At 43.2% G+C, this 27,138-nt stretch overlaps 1 protein-coding gene across 1 annotated transcript in view; it reads right to left on the minus strand.

Annotated features, from left to right (window-relative positions):
- The window catches only part of GUCY1A2 (guanylate cyclase 1 soluble subunit alpha 2), a 379,388-nt gene that overhangs the window by 214,850 nt on the left and 137,400 nt on the right, over positions 1–27,138 (minus strand). Inside the window, exon 3 of the mRNA XM_073613127.1 lies at positions 21,348–21,469. Within this exon, the coding sequence (XP_073469228.1) occupies positions 21,348–21,469 (122 nt within the window). The remainder of the gene's footprint in view (positions 1–21,347; positions 21,470–27,138) is intronic.

The following is a 27,138-nucleotide window of genomic DNA, read 5'->3' on the forward strand; positions in this document are numbered from 1 at the left end:
ACACAGAAGGCTTTTTATCTTAATGCATACAATGCATTAAGATAAAAAACCTTCTGACTTTACAACCCCTTTAGTATAAGAGGGGCTGGGGTTGGAGCTGGGCCCAGAAGGTTTTTTTTTTTGCATTAAGGTAACAAGCATTGAACCTTTAGAACCACTTTAAGATGTTTATTGTCGTTTTAATGTTGCAATGGCTTTAAATGACTCCTGAGGTTTAATATGGTTGCAAACCTCTGGAATGAAAAATGAGCAAAGCATATCCTTCTATAGTGTGTATTTGCCTCAACCCAAAGCACTGCATGAGTCACTTCTGACAGTCTTCCTTGACACCAGACAATCCCAGGAGATGGACCTCTCCCTCCTCCAGCACACAGCCTCAGCTGTGCATGTTTTACTATGCAACTGTGTAAAGGGGTGTGTGTCCATTCCCACTGCCCAGGTCTAAGATTACACTCAGCTTCCTGCACTATGCAATGCAATGTGTGACATCAGATCATTGCCCCTACCTCTGAAAGATCAGAAATGCTGTGCAAAATGTGTGCTTTAGGAAGCCGTAATGAAGAGATGGCTGAAGATAAACAGGTACAACTTATGTGGGAGGATTTGTTTCATCTCTGTGCATCACCTGAAACGAGTCACTTCAATGGGTATATATATATATATATATATATATATATATATATATATATATATATATATATATATATATAAGCATTTACAACCACTTTATAGTGGTTGTAAACCTCAAACATGTAATATGAACAAAGCATATCCCTCAATAGTGTTGCTCTGGTGACAGGGGAGTTACCTCCATCTGATTGACAGCCTCAGCTCTGTTCCTGTGTGCTGTGTGGAGGGGGTGTTCCTTCCCTCCAATCAGCTGTCAGAGCTCTCCTCACTGAGCTCAGCAGAGTGTAACCTTAGCTCTCCACTTTTTTTGAACTCTCAGACAAGCTTTAGAGACAAGATTCCGGCAGATAGGCAGGTACAACTTACAGTATGTGGGAGGTGTATCACCTGAGGCCAGTCACTTCACTGGGCATATGTAAGGGTTTGCAACAACTTTAAGGAATCTCTTTTCAAATATCCTGGACCGGTTCTTGAGCCAAAACTGGCTCTTTGTTAGCTAGAAACATGATGATAGATGTTAAGGAAAAGAAATGGACCTTAAAGTGGACCTTAAACCTTGATTCAAAGTCAGAATAAGTGGTTGCCCCCACCCCCTGCTCTCAAATGCTGCACTAAATGAGAAGTGTCGGGTTTAAAAAGAATATATACTGAGATTATATATATATATATATATATATATATATATATATATATATATACACATACATAAACACCTCTATGCTGCAGCATCACTATGATGCTGCAGCTGTCCCCCACCCCCACTTGTCCCCCAAGTCTGAGAACTGAGCGGCCACATGACCGCTGATCGCTTAGTTCTTCATCCGCAGAGCAGAGAGTGGTGACTGTCATTGAATTTACGTTCACGTATGATGATAATGGTAAACAGGACAAAGAGAGAGGGTACATCTCCTTAACGGGGGCACAGACAGCAATAAAAACTGAGTTGTGTTCTAATCCATCTCCACTCTATCCAAAACTAAAAAAAAAAAAGTTTTGCCTTTTTTTTTATACGTTAATCCCAGGCTTCCAGTGGGTTCAGTCAGTCTTCTTGCAAGATCTTAGGAAAGCTGAGGATCCCATATCCCACCAGAACATCGTTAAATAGTTAGTCTGGTTGAAAAAAAACACACAAGTCCATCTAGTTCAACCAATAGAAGGAAAAAAAATATAAAAAATAATATAATCCTATATATAGAATCCTATATTCACAGTTGATCCAGAGGAAGGCAATCTGGAACCCCAATAAAGCATGATCCAATTTGCTCCAGCAGGGGAAAAAATTATTCCTGATCCCCGTGATTACCTATAAATGTTAGTACCCAGTTATATTATGTGTATCTAGGAAAGGCCTTTCTTAAAACAATCTACTAAACTGGCCAGAACCACCTCTTGAGGAAGTCTATTCCAAATTTCACAGCTTTGTGCAGAAACCTTTCTGTAATTGGAGATGAAATCTCTTCTCCTCCAGACATAAAGAGTGCCCCCTTGTCCTCTGTGATGACCTTGAAGTGAATAACTCCACACCAAGTTCACTATATGGACCACGTTTGTTTTTATACATGGTGATCATATCCCCCCTTAATCTCCTCTTCTCAAGAGAGAATAAATTCAGTTCCTCTAATCTTTCCTCATAGCTGAGCTCCTCCGTGCCTCTTATCAGTTTGGTTGCCCTTCTCTGCACTTTCTCCTGTTCCCCGATATCCTTTTTATGAACTGGTGCCCAAAACTGAACTGCATATTCCAGATGAGGTCTTACTAATGATTTGTACAGGGGAAAATGATATCTCTCTCTCTGGAGTCCATACCTCTCTCAATACATAAAAGGACTTTGCTCGCTTTGGAAACCGCAGCTTGGCATTGCATGCTATTATTAAGCTTATGATCTACCAGAACACCCAGATTCTACTCCACTATGGATTCCCCCAGTTGTACTCCCCCTAGTATGTATGATACATGCATATTCTTAGCCCCCAAGCGTATAACTTTACATTTATCAACATTAAACCTCATTCGCCACATAGTTGCCCAATGAAACAGTGCATTGAGGTCAGCTTGTAAGTTAGAGACGTCCTGTCATTATTCCCCTGCATAGCTTGGTGTCATCTGCAAAGACAGAAATGGTACTTTTAATCCCAGACCCTATATCATTTATAAATAAAAAGTAAGGGTCCCAACACTGAACCTTGGGGTACATCACTAATAACCTCAGATCATTCAGAGTGAGAATCATTAACCACTACTCTCTGAAATCTGTCTTTTAGCCAGTTCTCTATCCATTTACAAACATTTTTTTCCAGGCCTGTAGACTTTACCTTACACATTAGCCGTGTATGGGGAACTGTGTCAAACGCTTTGGCAAAACCTAAATACACCACATCCAAAGCCACCCCTCTGTCCAAGGTTTTACTTACTTCCTCATAAAAAGAAATCAGGTTTGTTTGACAACTTCTGTCTTTCATAAACCCATGCTGTCTGTTGTTTTATTAAACTCTCCAATATCTTCACAACTATAGAAGTTAAACTAACGGGTCTATAGTTACTTGGTAAAGACTTTGATCCCCTTTTAAATATGGGCACAACATTGGTCTTACGCCAATCCAGTGGTACTATCCCAGTCATTAACTACTTGCTGAACAGTCGCCATCGTTATGCGGCGGCAGGTTGGCTCCCCTGTGCGAATCGCCGTAGCTGTACGGCAGCCGCTTTAAGGGCTCTAGGGGGCGCGCGACTCTGGAGCTGATGCGTGTGGCCGATGGCCGCAATGTCCGCCGGTGACCCACGATCGCTCCTCAGAGAGCCAGAACAGGGATCTGTCAATGTAAACAGACATATTCCTGTTCCTAGTAATCAGGAACAGCGATCTCTCTCTACTCCCAGTCAGTACACTCCTCCTACAGTTAGAAACACCTCCCTAGGGAACACTTAACCCCTTGATTGCCCCCTAGTGTTAACCCCTTCCCTGCCAGTGACATTTATACAGTAATCAGTGGCTATTTTTAGCTCTGATTGCTGTATAAATGTCAATGGTTCCAAAAAAGTGTCAAAAGTGTCCGATCTGTCCGCCGCAATGTCGCAAGCCCACAAAAAAAAAAAAATCGCTGATCACCGCCATTACTAGTAAAAAAATGAATTAATAATAAAAATGCCATAAATATATATATTTTGTAAACGCTATAACTTTTGCGCAAACCAATCAATATACACTTATTATAAAGCAAAGCAGTGCAGCGCTAAAACCAAAAGTCCAAATACTGTCCCTTTAGAGTAGAATCAAATGTAGATAAGAGAAAGGTTCTCCTCTGTGGTGATATAGGTGCTCAAGATATTCCATGCAGTGCTACATGTCCGTGATACCACCACCGGCCAACCAAACCGCTCACCTCAGCATAAGGACCCCTGAACTAACAGATGGGTTGAAACAGCTTTTACCACGCTTAGTGGAAGGGGATGAAGACTTGTCTGGGAAGATGGTCCCACGGTAATGGAGATGACCATCTTCCCAGACAAGTCTTCATCCCCTTCCACTAAGCGTGGTAAAAGCTGTTTCGACCCATCTGTTAGTTCAGGGGTCCTTATGCTGAGGTGAGCGGTTTGGTTGGCCGGTGGTGGTATCACGGACATGTAGCACTGCATGGAATATCTTGAGCACCTATATCACCACAGAGGAGAACCTTTCTCTTATCTACATTTGATTCTACTCTAAAGGGACAGTATTTGGACTTTTGGTTTTAGCGCTGCACTGCTTTGCTTTATCATACGTTCTCTGAGGTTTTATATGTTTACCTTCAGTGTACAGCAGCTTGTTATATTTTGTGTTAGTTGTTTTTTTGCGCTGACTGTATTTCTTTAACAATATACACTTATTGCAATTTTTTTTTTACCAAAAATATGTAGAAAAATACATATTGGCCTAAACTGATGAAGAATTTTTTTTTTTTTCAAAATTGTCGCTCTTTTTCTGTTTATAGCGCAAAAAATAAAAAACACAGAGGTGATCAAATACCACCAAAAGAAAGCTCTATTTGTGGGAAAAAAGGACGTTAATTTTGCTTGGGTACAGCATCACACGACCGCGCAATTGTCAGGTAGAGCGACGCAGTGCTGTATCGCAAAAAATGGCCTGGTCATTAAGGGGGCAAATCTTCCGGTCCTTAAGTGGTTAAATTGTCCCTAAAAATTGGAAAAAATGGCTTTGACATTACAGAGCTCAATTCTTTTAGGATCCATGGGTGTATGACATCTGGTCCAGGGGCTTTATTCACCTTTATGCTGTCTAAATATTTCTGGACCATATCAATTTTGAGCCATAGTGGTTCATTTGGGGCTGTGTCAATACCATACCCATTTTGTCATTGGGGGCCCACATATGCACTAACATGCAAAGTCCATTTTAATCCCAACCCTATCCCTAAGCAGTCTGCATGGCAAAATTTGAGGCTAATTTTATCTAAATTTCAAAGACAAAATAATTAATTTTGCAGTGGCATCACTCCGCTCATCGCTTACACAATCCTCCACCCCTCCAGGCCCCTATTGATTCATATTTTTACAGCATCTTTGCTGAAGTTTTTTTTACTTTGAATTTGTTTGGTTTTATTGGTGCAAAATAGCTCTAGCTATAAGGTCACACTAAATAAAGATTTCTGTTTGGTTAGTTAGAGCTATTTATCTTTGAACGCTGCTTTCCGAATGAATAAATAAAAGCCATGGGTTTTAATTGCTTGTTAAAATTATTTAGGAAGCATTTTTTCTAAACGCGACTGAGGAGTCTGTGCACAGTGTTTGGAAAAGGATTTTTCCTACCTAAAAATATGATACTGGAACACATAACAGATCATTTGTTCGCTATCTACTAGAGCTGCACGATTTAAAAAAAAAATCGTAGATTAAACCCCCTTCATGATCTTAATCCAGCATTTCCACGATTCATGCAACAAGTGCAGAGCCTTTCTTTGCTCAAAACTGTCAAAAAAATAAAAATAAAAAAGCAACCCACAAAGTTTATCACAACATTGTTCAGCGTTGAGAGATAAAAAGAAACATTGTATCATTTGGTTCTGGTAGATCAAAGGAATGAACTTCGGTCTGCAAATGAGATCAGTTTAACCACTTAAAGACTTATGCCCTGTACACACGGTCGGACATTGATCGGACATTCCGACAACAAAATCCATGGATTTTTTCAGACGGATGTTGGCTCCATCTTGTCTTGCGTACACACGGTCACACAAATCTTGTCGGAAATTCCGAACGTCAAGAACGCGGTGACGTACAACACGTACGACGAGCCGAGAAAATGGAATTCAATAGCCAGTGCGGCTCTTCTGCTTGATTCCGAGCATGCGTGGAACTTTGTGCGTCGGAATTGTGTACACGTGATCGGAATTTCCAACAATGGATTTTGTTGTCGGAAAATTTGAGATCCAGATATCAAATTTTGTTTGCCGGAAATTTCTACGGAAAATGTCCGATGGAGCCTACACATGATCGGAATTTCCGGCAACAAGCTCACATCAAACATTTTCCGTCGGAAAATCCTATTGTGTGTACAGGGCATTACTGTATGAGAATTACATAAAAAACTGACAGAGAGTCTTTCAAACTTTAAGCGGTATTAAACCCAAAACTGTAATGTATTGCAGTTTTCCAATCATTTAGATGTGGTTGGCTGCATCAGTTTTCAGAATAAAAATTCAGAAGTGATGTAATGTGTTGTAGTGTATTTGTATTGTATTTTCAAACGACAACTGTACTGATTAAACAAAAATCGTATGATCTGGTATCGTACGAGAAATTTTTTTGCGCTTGTCTGATCAGATAATATTGGATGAACTGTCATGATCGATTCTCGAAAGCTGTGCACTAACGATCAGATTATCGTACGATTCCTTGGAAAGCAGTATTTTTCGGACGATTTTCTGATTGTGTGTACGGGCCATTAGGCTAGTTTCACACAGGCACCAATCAAGTCCGCCTGTCAGTTTTTCAGGCGAACCTGATTGGACCAGCCCTGGGCTCTCTATGGAGCGATGGATGGACACATTTCCGCGGACACCGTCCGGGATCCGATCCTGTCCGCCAAAAACAGACAGATGGGGGATCTATTCTCCATCCGTCTAGCTGATGACAGTCCGCCGACTGCCCCATAGAGAACAGCAGGGCTGTGACCTGTCATCCGCCTGCTCAGTAGGGATCAGCGGAGAGATCCCCTGCTGAGCAGGCAGATGCGCATTATGGAGTTCGCCCCGTGTGAAAGGGGCCTTAAAAAGGAAACAAAGGCAGCCATCACATCTAAGAATTGGTAATCTGCTATATAATAAATCTGTACTTTTGGGTTTAATACTGCTTTCATTTTGTATTACACCATATTATATACTATATGTCCTTTTAGAAACAAAAATGTTTATTTGCGATCCCCTTTTATAGTAGCACAAAGCACCCCCACAGCTGCAGAATACTGAAAGCCAAAGCTATAATAAGGGCCCATTGAGATGATACATTGCATTAACACATCTGCATTAACAAAACACATTTTTTTGCATTAACCACTTAAGGGCCGAGCCTCTTTTTGAGATTTGTTGTTTACAAGTTAAAAACATTTTTTTTGCTAGAAAATTACTTAGAACCCCCAAACATTATACATTTTTTTTCTAACACCCTAGAGAATAAAATGGCGGTCGTTGCAATACTTTCTGTCACACCGTATTTGCGCAGCGGTCTTACAAGCGCACTTTTTTCATTTAAAAAATAAGACAACGGTAAAGTTAGCCCAATTTTTTTTGAGTAAATTGATACCCAACATGTCACGCTTCAAAATTGCGCCCGCTCATAGAATGGCGACAAACTTTTACCCTTAAAAATCTCCATTTTAAAAAATTCTACAGGTTGCATATTTTGAGTTACAGAGGAGGTCTAGGGCTAGAATTATTGCTCTCGATCACGGCGATACCTCACATGTGTGGTTTGATAACCGTTTTCATATGTGGGCGCTACAAAAGTCTTTTTTTCTTATTTATTTTACCTTTTATTTATTTTTTTACACTGTTCTTTAAAAAAAAAAGTGTAAACATCCCTTGTAATAGAAAAAAAGCATGACAGGACCTCTTAAATATGAGATCTGGTGTCAAAAAGACCTCCGATCTCATATTTACACTAAAATATAATTTAAAAAAAGTGACCTTTCAATGTCGCTTCGACCCTGAAATGGTATGGAGACGGGTGGGGGCCATCTTCCCCTCACTCGTCTCTATGCCAAGGAAGGAGCAACATCTGATCGCCTCCGCCGCTGTCGATGGCTCCGGTAAGCAGCGGAGGGCACCTGAACGTGGTGGGAGGGGGGGGGGGGCCCTCTCCCGCCACCGATAAAAGTGATCTTGCGGCGAACCTGCCGCAGAGACCACTTTTATCTGAAAGCGGACCGCCAGCCGAAGAAGAGGATACCGGGGTTATGGCAGCTAGCTGCTGCCATAACAACGATATTCCTCTTCAAAGTTAGGATGTATAATCCGCGTGCGGCGGTCCGTAAGTGGTTAAAGCAGTATTAAAGCAGGGATCCACCTATCTATCGTTTTTGTTTTTTTGAGTTCATTCACAAACTTTTCTTCTCAGCATTACATACTCACATATTGTGTGTAATATGTCCGCCTGTGTCAGATTTTGTCGGAAAGAATAACTTATATTATTCACTGCAGGCGGTTTCCATCTTCATTGTGGGCATTTGAAGCCCACAAGCATTTATTTCCTGGATGTGGTGAATGCTGTGCTCCCAGCATTCACCGCTCATTCCCGCACATGCTCAGTGGCATCCTGGGAAGCCTGAGACTAGCTCCCAGGAGTCTGGGAGAGGCTAGAAACACGCCTACTCCCACGGGAGGAGAACCAGGAAGTGCAAAGAAGAATAGAAAAATAAAAGGTAATTACGGCAATTTAAATTTTTTTAAACGGCATGTCAGCATCTAGGCAAGGAAGAGAATACATACAGATATTGTTCAAAATTTGGGTGGAACCCCGCTTTAAGCCCAAAACCAAAAATCATGGTACTTTCATTTTCTGGATACATAGTAGACTTGTGCAAAATGGAAAATTTTGTTTCGTTTTCATTCGTAAAATACATAATTTCGTTCTGTTATATTCGTTATGTTACATTAATTCGATTTCGGATAATTCGTTATTTCTGTAGTGTGTCGATATACATACAAATGAATCGATTCAGTGTAACGAATATCGATTTGATTTGAAAATGTATGTATGTACAGTATACATATTCGTGATAAGGATTCGTAGTTTAGAAAGTCGTTACAACAACACTCTTCTCACTCAGTTCTCAGGAATGCCCTTTGCCAGTAATTCAACCTCCAGCACAAAATGAATCAGCTGATTGGACTGCTAGTGCCGGTTCACACAGGGGCAGCTTCAAAGTCCTCTGACTCTGAAGCTGCCCCGTACAGCGTGACTTCAGCGCGGCTTGCAAAACGACTTCTGTATAGAAGTCAATGCAAGACGCTCCCCAAAGTAGTACAGGAACTTTTTTCCAAGTCGGAGCGACCTATTAGAATGGTTCCATTGCAATGCATGGAGCGTGACTTGTCAGGCGGCTAAGTCGCCTGACAGGTCGCCCCTGTGTGAACTGGCACCGACATTTACTCTGAGTTGACATTTTGTTTCATTAGACCGTTAACGAATGAACAAATCATGACGAATTAATTCGCTATTTTCGCTATAATTTTTTTTGTATTCGTGGAAATTCAGTTATTTTTTTCTTCGGACGTTCAGATGCATCCAAATGTCTGAAAGGTGAAAAGTTCAGCCGAATTTCGATTCATTACAAAACAAATTGCACATGTCTAATGCATAGACATGCTCCCCCCCACCTCACACACACACACACACACACACAATGTAGTGCCTAACCATCTAATTGTGCTAATCTTTGCAGCAGCAGCAATCAGAGCAGCAGATGGGAATCGGTAAGAAAGACTGCTTGTACAGATTTTGGATTTGCTTTGTTTTGCGATTACAAAATAATTTTAAGACTGAATTAAAAAAATAAAATTTTGTAGAGCACACAATTTTAGAGGGAAAGAAAGTAAAAAAAAAACAAAAAAACAAAAAACAAACAAACAATCTGTCCAGTGTGATATTGGAACCTTTGATTTAAATGCCAAACTCTGCTAAAAACAATAACTGCGCAAAATAAATCCCCCACGATCTATTTAATTTCGCTCCAACGGTTTAAATATTTAACTCCTCAGGGAAGGAATCAAAGTTTTCCTATCGCCTTACGCAATATGCATATTCAGTAGGCCATATGATATAATCAGAGGGTCTCTCTGGAACTAGTGCCTTTGAAGTAGCTTAAACTGCATGTTTAGAATGGCTTCCAGACATTTGAACAGGGAACCTGTTTCAAACAGATTAACACCTGCCAGCAAATTGGACAAAAAGCAATTCAATCGAGGGGTAGATCAGATGAGGTCCTTAATAATCTGCAATCGGTTGTATCAATATTCATCTCTAAATAAAGTGCAGAAAATAGGCCATATTGCAGTCTTGTGTAGTGCTAAGCTTCTCCAAAACAGGTACTATTAAAGAGGAACTTAACTCTGCAAGCTGTGTCCCAAAAAAAGGCAGGCAGCGGGCGAAAAACTAGTCACCAGTAATGTCTGTTATCTACCCACAGCTGACTTACCATGCCTTGTTCTGCACTGTGTTTTTGTGTTTAGGTGGACATCTTGGTAGAGGTAGGGCTTTGCTTCCTCATGTCAGCACCTCCAGCAAGGAGAACAGTGAGCAGCACAGTAATGGCATCATCAAATCTCAGTTAGTCACTGTTCTCCTAGCAGTCAGAAGCAGCAGTGCCTTAGATCTCACACTGCAAATATACAACCATGAGACTGTAGGCACACCTCCCAACTTTCTGAAATGATAAAGAGGGGCACCTTTTAACACACAGTATGTAGGCAAAGGACATGTCCAACACAACCCTGGCTACAGGGACCACAAACATCTAATACGCAGAAAACAATTGGGTAAACCACACAAGTGCTTTTTTGACCTCTACTTTTCCTTCACATTGGTTTCTGAAAATAACAAATGCAGTAATATAGAGGTTGGGTAAAAAGTTTAGTGCAGCATAACACTTTTGGCAGTAAAATAGTACATTTTGTATGTAGCGCAATCCCCGTGGGGGCCACTCGAAGATGACTGCCCCCCAAAGGTTGCCTGACCTTGCAAGCCACCTGACACCTATGACACCCTGGGTTTGGATATGTTTCAAAGGTTAAAGTAGAACTATGGACAAAACTTTTTTTTTCTTTTTTTTGAAAGAGTAAAGGAGGATTATAACCACTGTCAGATTTTTTTTTTTTTTTTTTTGCCATCCGTGTCCCATTGCAGAGATTTTCCTTCACTTCCTGTCACTTAGCCAAACAGGAAGTGAGGGAAAATCCCTGCAAATTAAGGAAAATCCATGGGAACCCTCAGATCACTGGAACCAGTGTCCCCATTGGAAGATTTCCCCTCTATTACTTTTCTGCAGACAACCCAAAATTTGGGATTTTCTTTTACTTTCAATAACAATAATGGTAAACAGGACAAATAGAGAGGGTGAATCTCTTTAACGGGGGCACAGGCAGCAATAAAAACCTATAAGGAAAAAGTTGGCGCTTACATCAGCCTCAGTGAAGATCCACCGGACTATTACATACCTAAAAGTAAAGGGGACTTATGGGAGAACAATTACAAATAAATGACTGTGAAAAGTCCATAATATTCCATAAAATGGCACTTGAAGGCAGCCCAGTGAAGATGAGAAGCAAACTCTTGGAGGCTGGGGGAAGGAAGCACAGAGGTGCCACTCTAAGTGCGGTATGTTAAACGATTTTAATGAGCAAATGTAGCATATGTACCCACTAAAGTAGGTTAAAAACAGGCATGTCAGTTGCGGGAGAACAACCGTCCTGGAGACAGTCCATCCGTGGCTGAACGCTGGTGAGGAGGAGTGGGTTGCGCAGGTGGTTACCGACGTTTCCTGGACCTCGAGCACACAGGAAGCCGGGGGATGACGTCACTTTCCGTTTCCGGAAGTGACGTCATCCCCCGGCATCCTGTGTGCTTAGAGTGGTGCCTCTGTGCCCCTTCCTTCCCCCAGCAATAAAAACCTGACAAGCTTTCTAATCCCTCTGCACTCTATCCAAAACTAAAAAAGTTTTGCCTTTAGTTATACTTTAATGCAATAGACAGACACCAAATTGTAGCAAAGTAAACAAGTATTTCTTTACTTTAAGTTCCTTAGGCAAATAAGCACAAAAATATATCTTAGGCAAATATCATTCAGTATGACACTCTTACTTCTAAAAAATATATGAAAAAGGCAAGCAATGCAACAGAAAATCGCCATTAATAAACAGTAATAAACAATATGCCCTGCATGACTCCAGGTGTGAAAGGGAAAAGCGTGACCTTTGGTGTCAGACTGCTCCCTTAAAATCCTGATGCCACGGACCTAACAAGTTTGTATCAATATTATAACAACAGGTCATAAGAAAAAGAATACTAAGCTCTGAGTAGAGTTCCCCTTTATGTGTGCAGGGTTCCCCTTAATGTATGCAGGTTTAATGCACAAAGTTCTTTAAATGGAGGGAGAAAGGAGGAGTCCATGTGCTGTAGTGGTCTGGTGTCTTAAGCTAGCTCAACCAGGGCCCAGAAGTGTTGCTGTGCATTGGTGACCAGCAACAAGAACAGCAAAGTAAAGTGTCTCCTTGTGTGAAAAAATTGAGATAAAGGTGTCTGCATGCAGTGTCTTTGTGAGGTGTACACAGGGTGGGCTTCTGTCCACTCTTCAATCCAAATGAAACCAAGGCTCAATTGAAAAGGACGCCCCAGAACAGGCTCTTGAAGTATCTGCAACCAGTAGAAGACACCTAGCCACCCGCCTGGCGTCACTGGGATTCAGCTGGCTCTGTAATGATGACGATGAGAGTGACTCCGGATAGCTGAGAAAGATGGGTCTGGGGCAGACACACAGCTCACACGCTCCTTGCCACACAGGCCTCATCGTTTGCTCGCAGCTCCCGAGCGACCGGATCCCTGCTTCACACTAAAGGCCCTAGTCCCATGAGAGCGACTCCTCCCCAGACCAGGCTATTTATCTCCTCTCCCAGCATTCGCTCTCTCTCTCCCAGCCAGCTGGAACTTGTATTCTGTAGCAGCCTGGTTCCCATGCAAATCCTGGCTCCTTGGACCACGTATCCCATGATCCCTCCCAGCTGTGGTCTCTGCTTGCTCTGCATTGAGGAAATGATGACACAATGCCCAGGTTGAGCACTAGAGGGAAACAATGTCACCGCAGCCTTTGTAACTGAATGTCCATGATAACACAGGTAAGTTAGTCAGCACCTGGCTACATGTATAAAGATGTACACATGAGGCCAAAAGAGAGACAACTGAGGCTGCATGAGTGACAAAGGGATTTGGTCTCAAAAGAGGGACAGTCCCTCCAAATGAGAGACAGTTTGGAGCTATTGCTGTAGGCACAGTAACATACCAAAAAATGCTCTATTATTTTTTTCAGGAGAAATTCAAGCCAAAATGTATATTATGAGGGCACTGCTTAGGCACAATTAACTTTTTTATTTTTTATTTTATTTTTTATAAATGTTCCCTATAACACTAATAAGGTTATTGGCAGGGATTCATGTTCCATGAAACAGGCTGGTTGCAATTTGACCTCAAGTTGTGAGCAAACCTCTGGTAAAGACACTGTAGCGCCCTCCTAGTGTCGAGTAGGCTGATAGGTAAATATAGTTTAGCTCCTCTGCAATCAGTGGAGCAGGGGTTGATTGTTTAGGTCTGCTCAGTGTCCCACAGGCTGCTGCTCTGTTACTTACCTCTGTCTTCTAGAGAATTCTAGAATCATAGTGGAAGGAAGGGCAGGGCATGCAGCCTGAATATTTAAGGTTCCCCAGCCAATTCCCTAGGAGGTGTGTGCAGAAGGTGGAGGAAGAGCTCATAAATAGTCTGAGGCCTGAGGCAGCAGTGAGTGCACTGTTCCTGATTCCTGTCCTGCAGGAGAAGACTCCTGTGAGGGGGCTCTGCCCCCTGGTGCAGGGTCCTAGAGGAAGCCTTGAGGAAGACACCTGAGGTCCCAGCTAGGCTTAGCCGGGGGTCCTATTTACAGATCCATGTCCAAGGATTAAGTTGGGTCTGGAGAAGCTCACTGGAAAGAGCCAGGAGAAAGTTGGTGGGCAAGAGTCCAGCTGTCCTATGGTGGTGTAAGTCTACACCTATATTATTGGGAAGAGCCTGGTGGATATCGGCAGGAGGCAACCGATGATCCTGTGGCTGAGTAAGTAGATGACCCCCATGTCCTTAAGGAAAATGACTGTGAGAAGCTTTTACTCTGGAAGAAGTACAGGTCTTCAACAGCAGAGAGATCCTGTGGGACATTCAGCAGTTTTGTGCAGTGCAACCAGAAATTGAGGAGTCCTCAAGTTATTGAGTTTCAGTTTTTGGGGTTCCCAAGGCTCCCTCCCCCTATCCCAGGTCATTGTTAATAAAACCTTAAAAAATAACCCTAGACTGTTTTCTGAGCCAGTAGAAGGAAAAAAGGAATTTACTTTTTGAGAGCTAGAAAAGTATTTTTTATTTAAATGCAACTAGCATGAATACCTCAATTTGACTTGGTTTAGTTATGTATAATCCCTTCCATATAAAGACTCAGATTGGGAGAGATAATGGCAGCCTAGGAGTCAATTATCTGTCCTGCTTAATAAAGAAGAAAAGGGTGGCGGCACTTCCAGCATAAAATACATGTTTTATTGAAATTTCATTAAAAACGAGGACATGACATGACATGCAGCCAGCTGAAAAAGTTCAGCAAACGTGTTTCACACACCTGTGCTTAGTCATTGCTGCTTTTACAGGTGCTGACAGGAGGTGACATCAGAGAGATAACCTTATTAGTTTAATGCTGATCGTTCCCTGTCAAGTCAACGGCTGGGCATAAGAAGGTGGCCTAGCGTTGTTTTTACCTGCAGCAGAAAAAGTGAGTTCACCAAGCTGTCTGCATAAATCTCAGAACTGGATGGACAGAAATAAGTAGACTATGAACAGAAGCAGTTAGGACAACTCTTATATATGTATTTTTATTCTGATTGCAGATCTACAGCAGCAGTTTATTTGAGCTCTGATCATAGATTAAAAATGTCAGCTAGAATGTGATTGGTTGCCAAAAGCACCTCCATACTTCCGTTTCCACAGAATACTACCATGGGACTTATTCAGTAATGTAGATCCAACAGTAGGGGTGCTAAATTTAATCATAGCATCGCTGTATCACGATCCAGCAGTCTCCGATTCGGCATCGATGCTACAACCGGTATAATCGACTGTCAGGTGATGATGTCACCTGCTTCTCTGAACGGAGCTGTGCCTCTCTGAACGGAGACGAAAGGAGCCCTCTTTTCCTGCCTACTGCTGATGTCATCCCCAGCCGCACGGCATTACCCTGTCGCAGGCTGCTGTGGGGGACCTGACAAGCATCCCGGACTCCGGGAATACAGGACGTGCTTGTTCTGATTCCTCCTCACACTTTCAAAGACTGTCATCGGGTGCTTGGTAGGTACTAACTAGTAATTGCACTACATAAAGAAGTTAATGTTTACAAAAATATCTGATGCACCAGTTATCATACTTACCTGCTTACTATCTCCTGTAGTATCTCTGCATTCTCTGACACTCTCTTGTAGTATCTCTGCATTCTCTGACCATCTCCAATAATATGTCTGCTTTCTCTGACCATCTCCGGTAGTAAGTCTGCAGTCTCTGGCCATCTCCGGTAATGCACCGGTGTGCATTAGGGCGTGCACCTCATAGCTCCAAACAAAATGTGTGTGACATATTTACCGGCCTCTTCCCAGCTCTCCATCCTGAAGCAAGGGAGCTCACAGGGAGACCCAGGCAGCAGAAAGAACAGGGACGGGGGGGGGGGGGGGGTGTCATATATTGGTGCTGATCCCCTGTATTCTTCCTATGACAGCTGAATGTCGGTGAGAGGAAGAGGAGGGGAACCCTACTTTCAGCTGCTGCAGGAGGAAAATACAGATCGGTTCCACTAAATTCCACCTCCAGGCCAGGTTCTGGCGGTCAGCAAGAAAGGATTGCAGTTTACCTGTCACCTGCCCATGATCACTTGGGCGATCGCGATTGATGGGTTCCACCCCAGGATTAGGGTGTGCCCAGGCAAACCTGACACACCCCTTGCGCACGCCTATGCCAGTAGTATGTCTGCAGTCTCTGACCATCTCCTGTACCATGTCTGCAGTCTCTGACCATCTCCTGTAGTAGGTCTGCAGTCTCTGACCATCTCCTGTATCATGTCTTCAGTCTCTGATCTTCTCTTGTATCATGTCTGCATTCTCTGACCCTCTCTTGTATCATGTCTGCATTCTCTGACCCTCTCTTGTAGTAGGTCTGCAGTGTCTGACCATCTCCTGTATCTCCTGTAGTAGGTCTGCAGTCTCTGACCATCTCCTGTATCATGTCTGCAGTCTCTGATCTTCTCTTGTATCATGTCTACAGTCTCTGACCCTCTCTTGTATCATGTCTGCATTCTCTGCCCCTCTCTTGTAGTAGGTGTGCAGTCTCTTACCATCTCCTGTAGTAGGTCTGCAGTCTTTGACCCTCTCTTGTATCATGTCTGCAGTCTCTGACCATCCCCTGTAGTATGTCTGCATTCTCTGACGCTCTCTTGTAGTATGTCTGCATTCTCTGACCCACTCCTGTGGCATGTCTGCAGTCTCTGACCATCTCCTGTAGAATGTCTGCAGTCTCTGACCATCTCCTGTAGAATGTCTGCAGTCTCTGACCATCTCCTGTAGAATGTCTGCAGTCTCTGACCATCTCCTGTAGAATGTCTGCAGTCTCTGACCATCTCCTGTAGAATGTCTGCAGTCTCTGACCATCTCCTGTAGAATGTCTGCAGTCTCTGACCATCTCCTGTAGAATGTCTGCAGTCTCTGACCATCTCCTGTAGAATGTCTGCAGTCTCTGACCATCTCCTGTAGAATGTCTGCAATCTCTGACCATCTAGTCTAGTATTTTTTGAGGGGAGCCTGGAGCTCCTCTTTAAGTTGTTGTCTCCTGTGGTTAGACTTTGCTACATGCAGGGAGTGTTGTCTTTTTTTTAAAAGAACAGATAAATTAAGAAAATTGAGTTCTTCTGACTGCCTGAATTTTTTTGATGAAAACCATGGGCAGCAATCGTGATGCATTGCGGAATCAAATCGAATCGTTGACATCGTAATCGTAATCGAATTGTGAGACCAGTGAAGATGCTCACCTCTATCCAAAAGCAATGAGGATGTGTAATATGTGTTAACCTACAGTAGCTAATCAAGAGTCAACTTAAACCAAAACTCCAAATAAAAAGAAAAATAATTGCCCATTAAGGTAAAAACTAAAAAGTAACTTTTCCTGCAGAACTTACCTAAAATCTGTAGTTGAATAAGGGGAGGAATGGTCGGCATTCAGGATGACATCCAAAAAACAGTATTCCTTCATTGATAAAACATATACAATGCTGTAAATACAGCCTACAGGTTTTGAATGTTGGTCCTTAGTCATCAGCATTGTATATGTTTTTTCAATAAAGGAATACTATTTTTTGGATGTCATCCCGAGTGCCGGCCATCCCTTTTCTTATTCTGGTATGTTGGAGGTGTCGGCAGCCTCGAGGTCTGAGCATCAGGCGGAGCTGATGTGGGAAGGTTGTAGCACCTATACACATATTTTTCCTAAAATCTGTAGTTGTCCCCATGCAGTACTTATTTACCATCAGTAGATGTCATTGGTTTTCTGGGCTGAATGACAGCCAGTGTCTTTCAACCCACTTCCTCTGAGCCTAGGCTGTCATGGACCCACCCCCTGGTGCAGTGTAATCATGTTGCCTGGAGTTTAGGGTGTTTCTGCCCTGCACAGTGCTCACCTGTCATCAAGCGATTATGAGGGGAAGAGGAAGGACCTGTGACATCATCGCACTGGGTGCTTAAAAAAACATAAATATATTTAGTTATTTTATAATGAGGGCTGTGGGGGCAAACAAAACTAGACTTCTGCTTTTACCACTTTATATTGAAATCTGGTTGTTTGCTGCTAAACACCATGTTTTTTGCTCTTTGGACAGAATCTTTGGATGCCTTTACATTACACAACAGAATGTTGTCTACAAAGCTGAAGGTCACTGAGAGAGATATTTTATGTTTTATGCACAGTGCCTTTATTTCCCTTGATCTGCACATAAAGACACCAGAGATTAAAACATAATCAATTTGCGCAGCATTGTCACTTTTTTATTGCTCGACAGGTAATGCATCATTTACCATGAACACATTTTTTATTGGTTTCGGCTCGCATCACCTTTTCACAAGGTGAGATTCTCCGCAGGCGTCCTCTAAATGTTAATAGATGTGTGTATTAATGAAGCAATGTGTTTCCTGGAACAGCAACTGTGAAACCAATGCATGCAGTCAGGAACATCTTCCCAAAGGTATAACACTTTAACTAATTATAATAATGTATATATAAACCGTAGGCCTCACTCACATGGTATTTTAGTGCCAACTGCATCAAGAACCCAGCAGATACCTGTGGTTGGATTCACAGGCAGTTGGGGACAGTTGCAGCTGCTTAGCCTGTACATAACAATGGCAAACTGACAGTGGCCACAGCTGTCTGCTGGTGTTTGGATGTAATCACACATGGAGCAATTACCTGCGGTTAGGGACAAATGATCACACCGGATGCAAACAGCGATCATCTGTCTGTCCACGGAAGTGATCGCTGCGTGTGTGGTTACATCCGAACACCAGCAGACAGCTGTGGCCTGCCTTTGCTTTGTACAGGCTGAGGGGCTGCAAGCATAGGCGTTGTTAAGGGGTGGCTATTGAAGCTGGAGCCCCGAATATAAAACCAATAGCCCCGAGTGTCTAAGCGCTGGCTCCTGCAGTATATAGAAAGGGAGAGAAAAAAGTACAGACAGCAGCAAGCACATTTTACCTGTGTGATCTGACCGTTGTGGTGCCGCCCACTGCACTGACTGTTACTGGCAGAGTGATATGCCGCCCAGCCTGAGGAAAGCAGCAGAGATCAGAAGAATGCCGGAGCGGCGACACCCCCTTCTCCCTCCACCTCCAGAGTCATGCTGTGTTAAGCGGCCAGCCCAGCAGCAGGAGAATAGAATAAAGGCAGTGGTGGCTGGGAGTGGGACAAAAGTAGGTAGGTCAGTGTGGGTCAGGTAGGTCAGTGTAATGGTCAGGTAGGTCAGTGTGATGGTCAGTATGCGTCAGTCAAGTAGGTCAGTGTGCTTCAGGTAGGTCAGTGTAATGGTCAGGTGGGTCAGTGTAATGGTCAGTGTGTGTGTGTGGTAGGTCAGTGTGTGTCAGGTAGGCCAGTGTGGGTGAGGTATGTCAGTTTTTGGGGGTCAGCATTGATGGGCACTGGTAAGCCATGCAGAAACCAGCAAGTGAGCTTACCCCCCCCTCCTGCCGCACAACATCAACCCCCCCCCCTCCCCCCACCGCCCCTGGCTGCAAGTATCAGCATTCAGATATGAACCCAGCCACAGGAATCTGCTGAATTCCTGCTGCAGCTGGCACTAAAATACAGCATAAATGATGTCTTAAAGCAGAACTGAAGTAACAAACAGCAAGCAGGCAGGATTTTATTGCAGAAAATACATATGCAATGTCTGTTCTGCACTAAAATGTCCCTACCTGCATGCTTTCTGTCCTCTCCGGTGCTGTATACTGAGCTGCGCATGCACAGCTTACAGCGCCGGGTCAGTCTCTGTGTGCCAGAACGACAGCCTCCTGCTAATGTGCAGAAACAATGTTATCCCACACTGGCCAATGAAGATGGCTGTAAATGGGCACAAAGAAAAACATGCCAGCAAGGGACCATTGGAAAGGTATTAACCCCTTTAGTTCCGTTTTAACTGGCTGACTTTTTGTTTGCATTAACACAGTCAGGGGAATTCATAAAGAGCGTCTAAGACAATAACAAGGAGAGGCAGACCTAATGGGGCTTCCCCCTATCAGCTTCCCCATCAGGAACTGCAGTGACACTAGTTGCTAGGAGGCTGCAGGCCATGAGCCAGTAGCGTCCTTAACAACCACTGATAGGGAGAGGGAATTGGCAGCAAATATGGAGCTCTGGTACATTGCTTACAGAGACAGGGTCTATTCACACCAGCCACTGCATCACAACACATGAACTGGTGTGCTATGCGATGCAGTGAGATCACAGCGCATCGCATTGTTCACTTTTTCTTTTTAACTAACTTTATTGAAATGTCACCCAGTGACATTTCATGAAGTTATATTGGCTGCAGCATGGTGCAAAGCAATGGATTGCCTCGCACTGTGCTGCGTTGGAAAAAAGTACAACCTGCCACACTTTTCCATTGTATACAACCCTCACACCACCAAAGCACAGTGGTGTAAACCAGGCACATAGGGGAGAAGGCATTTTGGCTTGTCTTGCGATGGGACTGCACTGGAATAGACGCTCACCCCACCTGGTGTGAATGGGCCCTTACAGTAGCTCTTAATTACTTTCAGTTTCTTTATCTACAAACTGGAAGTAATTATTTTTGACATTGGTGCATTAATAGTGCCACTTCATCAAAGTGGCACTATTAAGAACTTCCTGGATCTGCCGCACGTGTTGGTAAAGTTACCGAAATCTAGTGCAGGCCTTCTTAAAGGCCCATATTGCCAGAAACTGTCAGTAGGGATTTATTAAAGCTCTCTTTATCCACTTTCTGTCTACATGCACTTGCTTCATTGTAAGCTCTTTATCATTGCTCTGGATCTGCTTTCTGTTTCAGTGTTGACAATGGTGGACCAGGTGTACGCAAAGTACCTTAGGTCATATATAACCTTAATTGCTGGACTCCGTTGGACTTAAAAATAATGATTGTAATTTAAAGAAGGTACAAAAAAGATAAAAATCTAAACAATGTATCTATAAAATGAATGGTAAAGCCAAATAATGGAAAATAAATGTGCAAAATGATAAATAAAACCACTTACATCTACAGAGTAAGCTTTTAGCTGCAGACAGCTTTTACAGTATGGAGCTAAATCACACTGAGCTTGCCACTGCATAAACCAAAAAGGCATCAGACTAATGTACAGACCCCTTCCTCCCCACCAGTATAGACCCCCCTTTGGTAGAGACCCCCTCCTTACCAGTACATACTCCCTCTTCAGTACAGATCCCCCTCCTGCACAGCTCTCGTCCCTCCCCACCAGTACAGACCCCCCCTTCCAGTACACACCTCCCCCCACCCCACCAGTACAGACCTCCTTTCTTCTCATCAGTACACCCCCCCCCCATTCCCAAGTACAGACTTGGGTGCCAGTCACGGGAAGCCTTGCTGTGTGGGAGCCACTATCGAGCGTGTTTGAAATTTTTCTTCATCTGGCTAATCATGGAAGTTCTAAAAGTTTGAGTATATTGTTTTGGAGCCAGCAGAGGGTGTGTCAGACTGCTACAGAGAGGCCACTGCTTTCACACAAAGAGCAAGGGTCCTTCTCCATAGCTTGCTGGCAGGCTGTGACTGCACACCTTGTGTTTTAATGAAGTTGGAAAGTATTCAGCTGATTTAAACGAAACCTTTGGTTGGGCTAGTTTGTGATTGGCTAATAACTACCTACCTAGAATGTTGGCTGTGCGCTGCAGAATTCCTGAGACGTCTTCTGAATCTTCATTAGCTGAGAGACCCGCATATGGACATTTCAGTGAAGCATTATGCAGATTCTTCTCGGCATCCGGGCAGCTTTAAAAGAAAGAGTAACATGTCAGAAGAGGATGAGATAGGAGCCCACCGTCTCCTAGAGCCTAACCTTCTGAATGCCTTTTCTCTCATTAAATTGTTAGCAAATCCCTAATTAGCACATAGCGCTCAGGCAAATCATTTCACACATGGAGCTGCTGTTTATCACCAGGAGAATTATCAGCTTGTATCACTAGTGCTAATTTACTGCATCATTAGGAGGATGAATATTGAAAAGTGAAGAGAAATGTTTGAGTAACAGCTTTGGCCCAGGAAGCAGAAAATTAGAATTTTTCGGTATATTGTATAAGTTATAAGTGTTTACTCAAAGCTGCATAGAGGACCCGACACTTTGTAGATGATGTAAGGATTCCCTTATTTACATATGAATATATGGTAGTATATGAATGTGTATGAATGTAGCATTTTTTAATCAGATATAAAAGTCACAAATTAATTCAGCTCTGTATTTATTACATTATTTTTAAAGCTGAAAATCTTTGTTTATGGATAGAGAAGAGAAAGCTTAAAGTGGATGTAAATCCTCTCCTATACCCAGTGAAGTGAACAGCCTCAGTAGAAACTTCAGGACCCCGGTGCACAAAACCATGATGTGCCCCCTCCCCCCCCCCCTTTCCATCCGACCCCCGGGCTTCCAATTTTGGGAGGGTGTTGTTCATGGACATCCTCCCAGAGCCCTGCCTCCCGATCCCCACGTGCCCCCCTGGGACGTGCATCCAGCGCAATCACATCGGCCCTTTATCGTGTGATCAGCTAATCACATGTAAACAGACTTGCTGGTTATCTGCAGCTCTTTCCTCCCACGCTGTGTCTGTGTTAGGAAAGGACTGCCGTTAATGGCCAAGAATGTCAGTAAATTGTTTACACTGATAATCAGTGCCCCAATCATAAGTTCAACCTATCAGCGCTCATCAAAACTGCCTATCAGTGCTGCCTATCAGCACCCATCAATTCCGCCTACAAGTGTTACCTATCAGTGCTCATCAATGCCACCTATTAGTGTCCATCAATTCTGCCTATCAGCACCACCTATTAGCGCTCACCAATGCCGCCTAACAGCGTACATCAGTGCCACCTATCAGTGCTCCGCAATGCTGCCCATAAGTGCCATATATCAGTGCTCATCAATGCTGCCTATCAGTGCTCATCAATGCTGCCTCTCAGCGACCATCAGTGCCGCCTATCAGTGCTCATCAATGCTGCCTATCAGTGCTCATCAATGCTGCCTATCAGTGCTCATCAATGCTGCCTATCAGCGCCCATCAGTGCCACCTATCAGTGCTCATCAATGCTGCCTATCAGCGCCCATCAGTGCCACCTATCAGTGCTCATCAATGCCACCTATCAGTATCTATCAGTGCCATCTATCAGTGCCTAATGCCCATCAGTGCTGCCTATCAGTGCTCATCAATGCTGCCTATCAGTGCTCACCAATGCTGCCTAAGAGTTCTGCTTATCAGTGCTCATCAATGCCACCTATCAGTGCCCATTAGTGCCTCTTATCAGTGCCCATCAATGCCTCCTATCAGTGCCAATTAGTGCCTCCTATCAGTGCTCATCAGTGCAGCCTATCAGTACCCATTAGTGCCTCCCATCAGTGCCTATTCATGCCTCCTATCAGTGCCCCTTAGTGCCTCCTATCAGTGCCCATCAATGCCTCCTATCAGTGCTCATCAGTGCAGCCTATCAGTACCCATTAGTGCCTTCTATCAGTGCCAATTAGTGCCTCCTATCAGTGCCCATCAATGCCTCCTATCAGTGCCCATCAATGCCTCCTATCAGTGCTCATCAGTGCAGCTTATTAGTACTCATTAGTACCTCCTATCAGTGCCCACTAGTGCCTCCTATCAGTGCCCATTAGTGCCTCCTATTCGTGCCCATTAGTGCCTCCTATCAGTGCCCATTAGTGCCTCCTATCAGTGCCCATTAGTGCCTCCTATCAGTGCCCATCAATGCCTCCTATCAGTGCAACCTGTCAGTACTCATCAGTGCCATCTGCCATTTCAGCACGTTTCTGAGCTGAGAGCGTCTCTTTCATGGAACCGCACAGAGCAAGTATTGACAGTTCTATCTCCCCCTCTGTAAAAATAAGAGTGCAGCGCCGGATAATAGTAAGTGTATGTAATGTGTATGATTACAATGGTGCAAATAAAGTGTATAATACAATATATATAACAAACATAAGTGATCATGATCAAATACAAAAAAAAAAACATCCGGTGAAAAATAGTCCATACGTGATTATTGGATAAAAAAAATATGCATATTGAAACACAAAATGTGACAACAAAAAAGTTCATAAATAAAAGTGTCCAAACGAAAAAAATTCCAGTACAAGACCCTGGGTCTGTGTTCTCCACCACTTGTGCTGCCGTCACCTTAAAGTAAACAATGGAGGCTTACCAGAAAGCCTGCGACCGCCCTTCTCAGGGGGGTCAAATCAGGCTTAGTAGAAACGACAGGGACACTGCTGGATACTCATAGACTTCCCTCACAGGTGATCAGCGGGCATCAATGAGGAGTGCTTTCCATAGCACACTCACAGGGGACAAGTACTGCACACCGATGAAAAACCACCAAGTTGTAAGGAAACCGATGTCCAAGAATAGATGAGAAACGACCATAAAAATTATGCAATGAAGGATGCACACAGAAAATTCTCCTGGCCGGAGTTCCCTTAAGAATCAGTCAGATGGTCCCGTACCCTCATGCGGTACATGCGCCAATGGGGGAGATCCACTCACATGTGGCAAACAAGAGGCCATAAGCAAGGCAGCCAATGAGTGAGCGGAAAAGGGGGAATTTCAAGTACCTTCAATATTGAATCCCAGCTGTCAATGTCTAAAGGCATCTAAAATAAATGCCAGACTGGAGGGAGAGTTTCCCATATGGCCATATTAGGCCTGATGGCTGTGGGGATTATCAATATTAAGTTTTGATGGTGTGTACGCTGACCTTCTCATCCGGGTGCTGGATACGGGTACAGGACCATCTGACTGATTTTTAAGGGAATTCCGGCCAGGATAATTTTCTGTGTGCATCCTTCATTGCATAATTTTTATGGTCGTTTCTCATCTATTCCTGGACATCGATTTCCTTATAACTTGGTGTTTTTTCATCGGTGTGCAGCTCCTGTTTCCTTGGTTATTTATCGGTGTGCAGTACTTGTCCCCTGTGAGTGTGCTATGGAGGGCACTCCTCATTGATGCCAGCTGATCACCTGTGAGGGAAGTCCGTGAGTCTCCAGCAGTGTCCCTGTCATTTCTACTAAGCCTGATTTGACCCCCCTGAGAAGGGTGGTCGCAGGCTTTCTGGTAAGCCTCCATTGTTTACTTTAAGGTGACGGGCAGCACAAGTGGTGGAGAACACAGACCCAGGGTCTTGTACTGGAATTTTAATAGTAAGTGTATGTAATAATACAATACAGCTCTGTGCTGTTCAATGAGAGAGACGCTCTCAGCTCAGAGCCATGTGACTAGCAACCCCGCTGGGGCCCCCCGACAGTGGAGGAATGCCAGGGCCCCGTCGCAAGTGCGGCTGTTGCGACCCTGGTAGTTCGGCCACTGAGCCTCAGATGATACACAGAGATGAAACAAATCTCCCTACATACGTTTTACATGTATATCTGCTGTCTTCAGCTTGCTATATTCTTTAGAAAGTGAACATCGTGTTAGGATTTATTCTTCCTGCTCCAGCAGGGAGAGGGGAGTCTTGGCATACACTGTGTGACAGCTGATTGGAGGAAAGGCACCCCCCCACCACATAGGCAGAGGAATACTCAAGATACTTGCAGAGCTGTGCTGTGAATAGACCAGCTCTCTGCTAATCTATTTATAGCACCCACTCCAACACAAATTTCCAGCTGCTTTTATTTTCCATCTCAGGAGAGCTTTTCAGAAGTTATCATGCTGATAACAGAAGAAGAGAGCAGCAGAAAAAAATGGGACTTAGGTCTTTGGAGAGAGATAAGTAAACACTAATATATATATATATATATATATATATATATATATATATATATATATATATATATATATAGGTCAGATTTCATGAATCAGGTTTACATCCACTTTAAAGTATATGTAACCAGATGCTATTGACGCATCACTTAAAAGCTCACCCAACTAAGGCACCGTCCCTGTGGGAGAAAGATGTAGGTCCACTCGCAGGAGACCAATGGGAGGAAGTCCTGCAACCAATCAATATATGCTCTCTCAACGTGGCTCAAAAGGTCTCCCAATTATATATAGTACTTAGAGTACACTACACCCCACTTAGATTATATAAAATGGGTAGGCGGCCAGATTCTCTATGTAGCAGATGCAGGCGACATCAAGGCGATCTCATCCACTTACTCTGGAGATGCCCAAAACTCCATAGGTACTGGAGTGAGGTGCTTGGGACGCTTAATCAAGTGTTCCGGACTACCGTCCCCTTAGATCCAATTCACTGCATACTAGGGGTCTTGGAGGAAATTGTACCAGAGGAGATGACTAGAATAGTACTCTCTAGGGCACTGTTCCAGGCACGCAAACTTATTCTGATTGGCTAGAAATCGGTCTCCTCACCCTCTGTGTCCTCCTGGATAACACATATTGGAAATACCTTGGTTATGGAAAAATATATTTATCTACATAGGGGTAGCCCTGGCAGATTCGAAAAAATTTGGCCACCATGATTGGATACCCCTGGACTAAGTCCCAGGGAATTGGTAATGCCTAGATTATTGCAATGCCCTGCGGGAGGACCATAATGGGTTATTGATGGATAAAAGCCAGATGTACAATATGTATTAGTATGTTGTAAACATCTTAGGTTTAAAGACAAGATAAATTTGATGTACGCTGGGAGGACTGTACATTTTACATGTAAATGTATTAATATGTGATGCTTGTGCATTGGAAACTGTGTGAACTTGTTCAATAAACACCTTTTTGATTAAAAAAAAAAAGTATATGTAACCACTTCAGCCCTGGAAGAATTTACCCCGTTCCTGACCAGAGCACTTTTTGCGATTCGGCACTGCGTCGATTTAACTGACAATTGCGCGGTCGTGCAACGTGGCTCCCAAACAAAATTGACGTCCTTTTTTCCCCACAAATAGAGCTTTCTTTTGGTGGTATTTGATCGCCTCTGCGGTTTTTATTTTTTGCGCTATAAACAAAAAAATAGCAACAAAAAAAACGCATTATTTTTTACTTTTTGCTATAATAAATATCCCCAAAAAGTTTAAAAAAAAATTTTTTTCCTCAGTTTAGGCCGATATGTATTCTTCTACATATTTTTGGTAAAAAAAAAATCGCAATAAGCGTTTATTGATTGGTTTGCGCAAAAGTTATAGCGTTTACAAAATAGGGGATAGTTTTATGGCATTTTTGTTATTAATTTTTTTTACTAGTAATGGCGGCGATCAGCGATTTTTATCGTGACTGCGACATTATGGCGGACACATCAGACATTTTTGACACATTTTTGGGACCATTGTCATTTATACAGCAATCAGTGCTATACAAATGCACTGATTCCTGTGTAAATGACACTGGCAGTGAAGGGGTTAACCACTAGGGGGCAGTGTAAGGGTTAAGTATGTCCTGGGGAATGTTTCTAATTGTGGGGAGGGCGTGGCTACGTGTGACACGTCACTGATCTCT

This window comes from Aquarana catesbeiana, linkage group LG02 (assembly GCF_042186555.1).
Source record: "Aquarana catesbeiana isolate 2022-GZ linkage group LG02, ASM4218655v1, whole genome shotgun sequence".
In the NCBI taxonomy this organism is placed as follows: domain Eukaryota; kingdom Metazoa; phylum Chordata; class Amphibia; order Anura; family Ranidae; genus Aquarana; species Aquarana catesbeiana.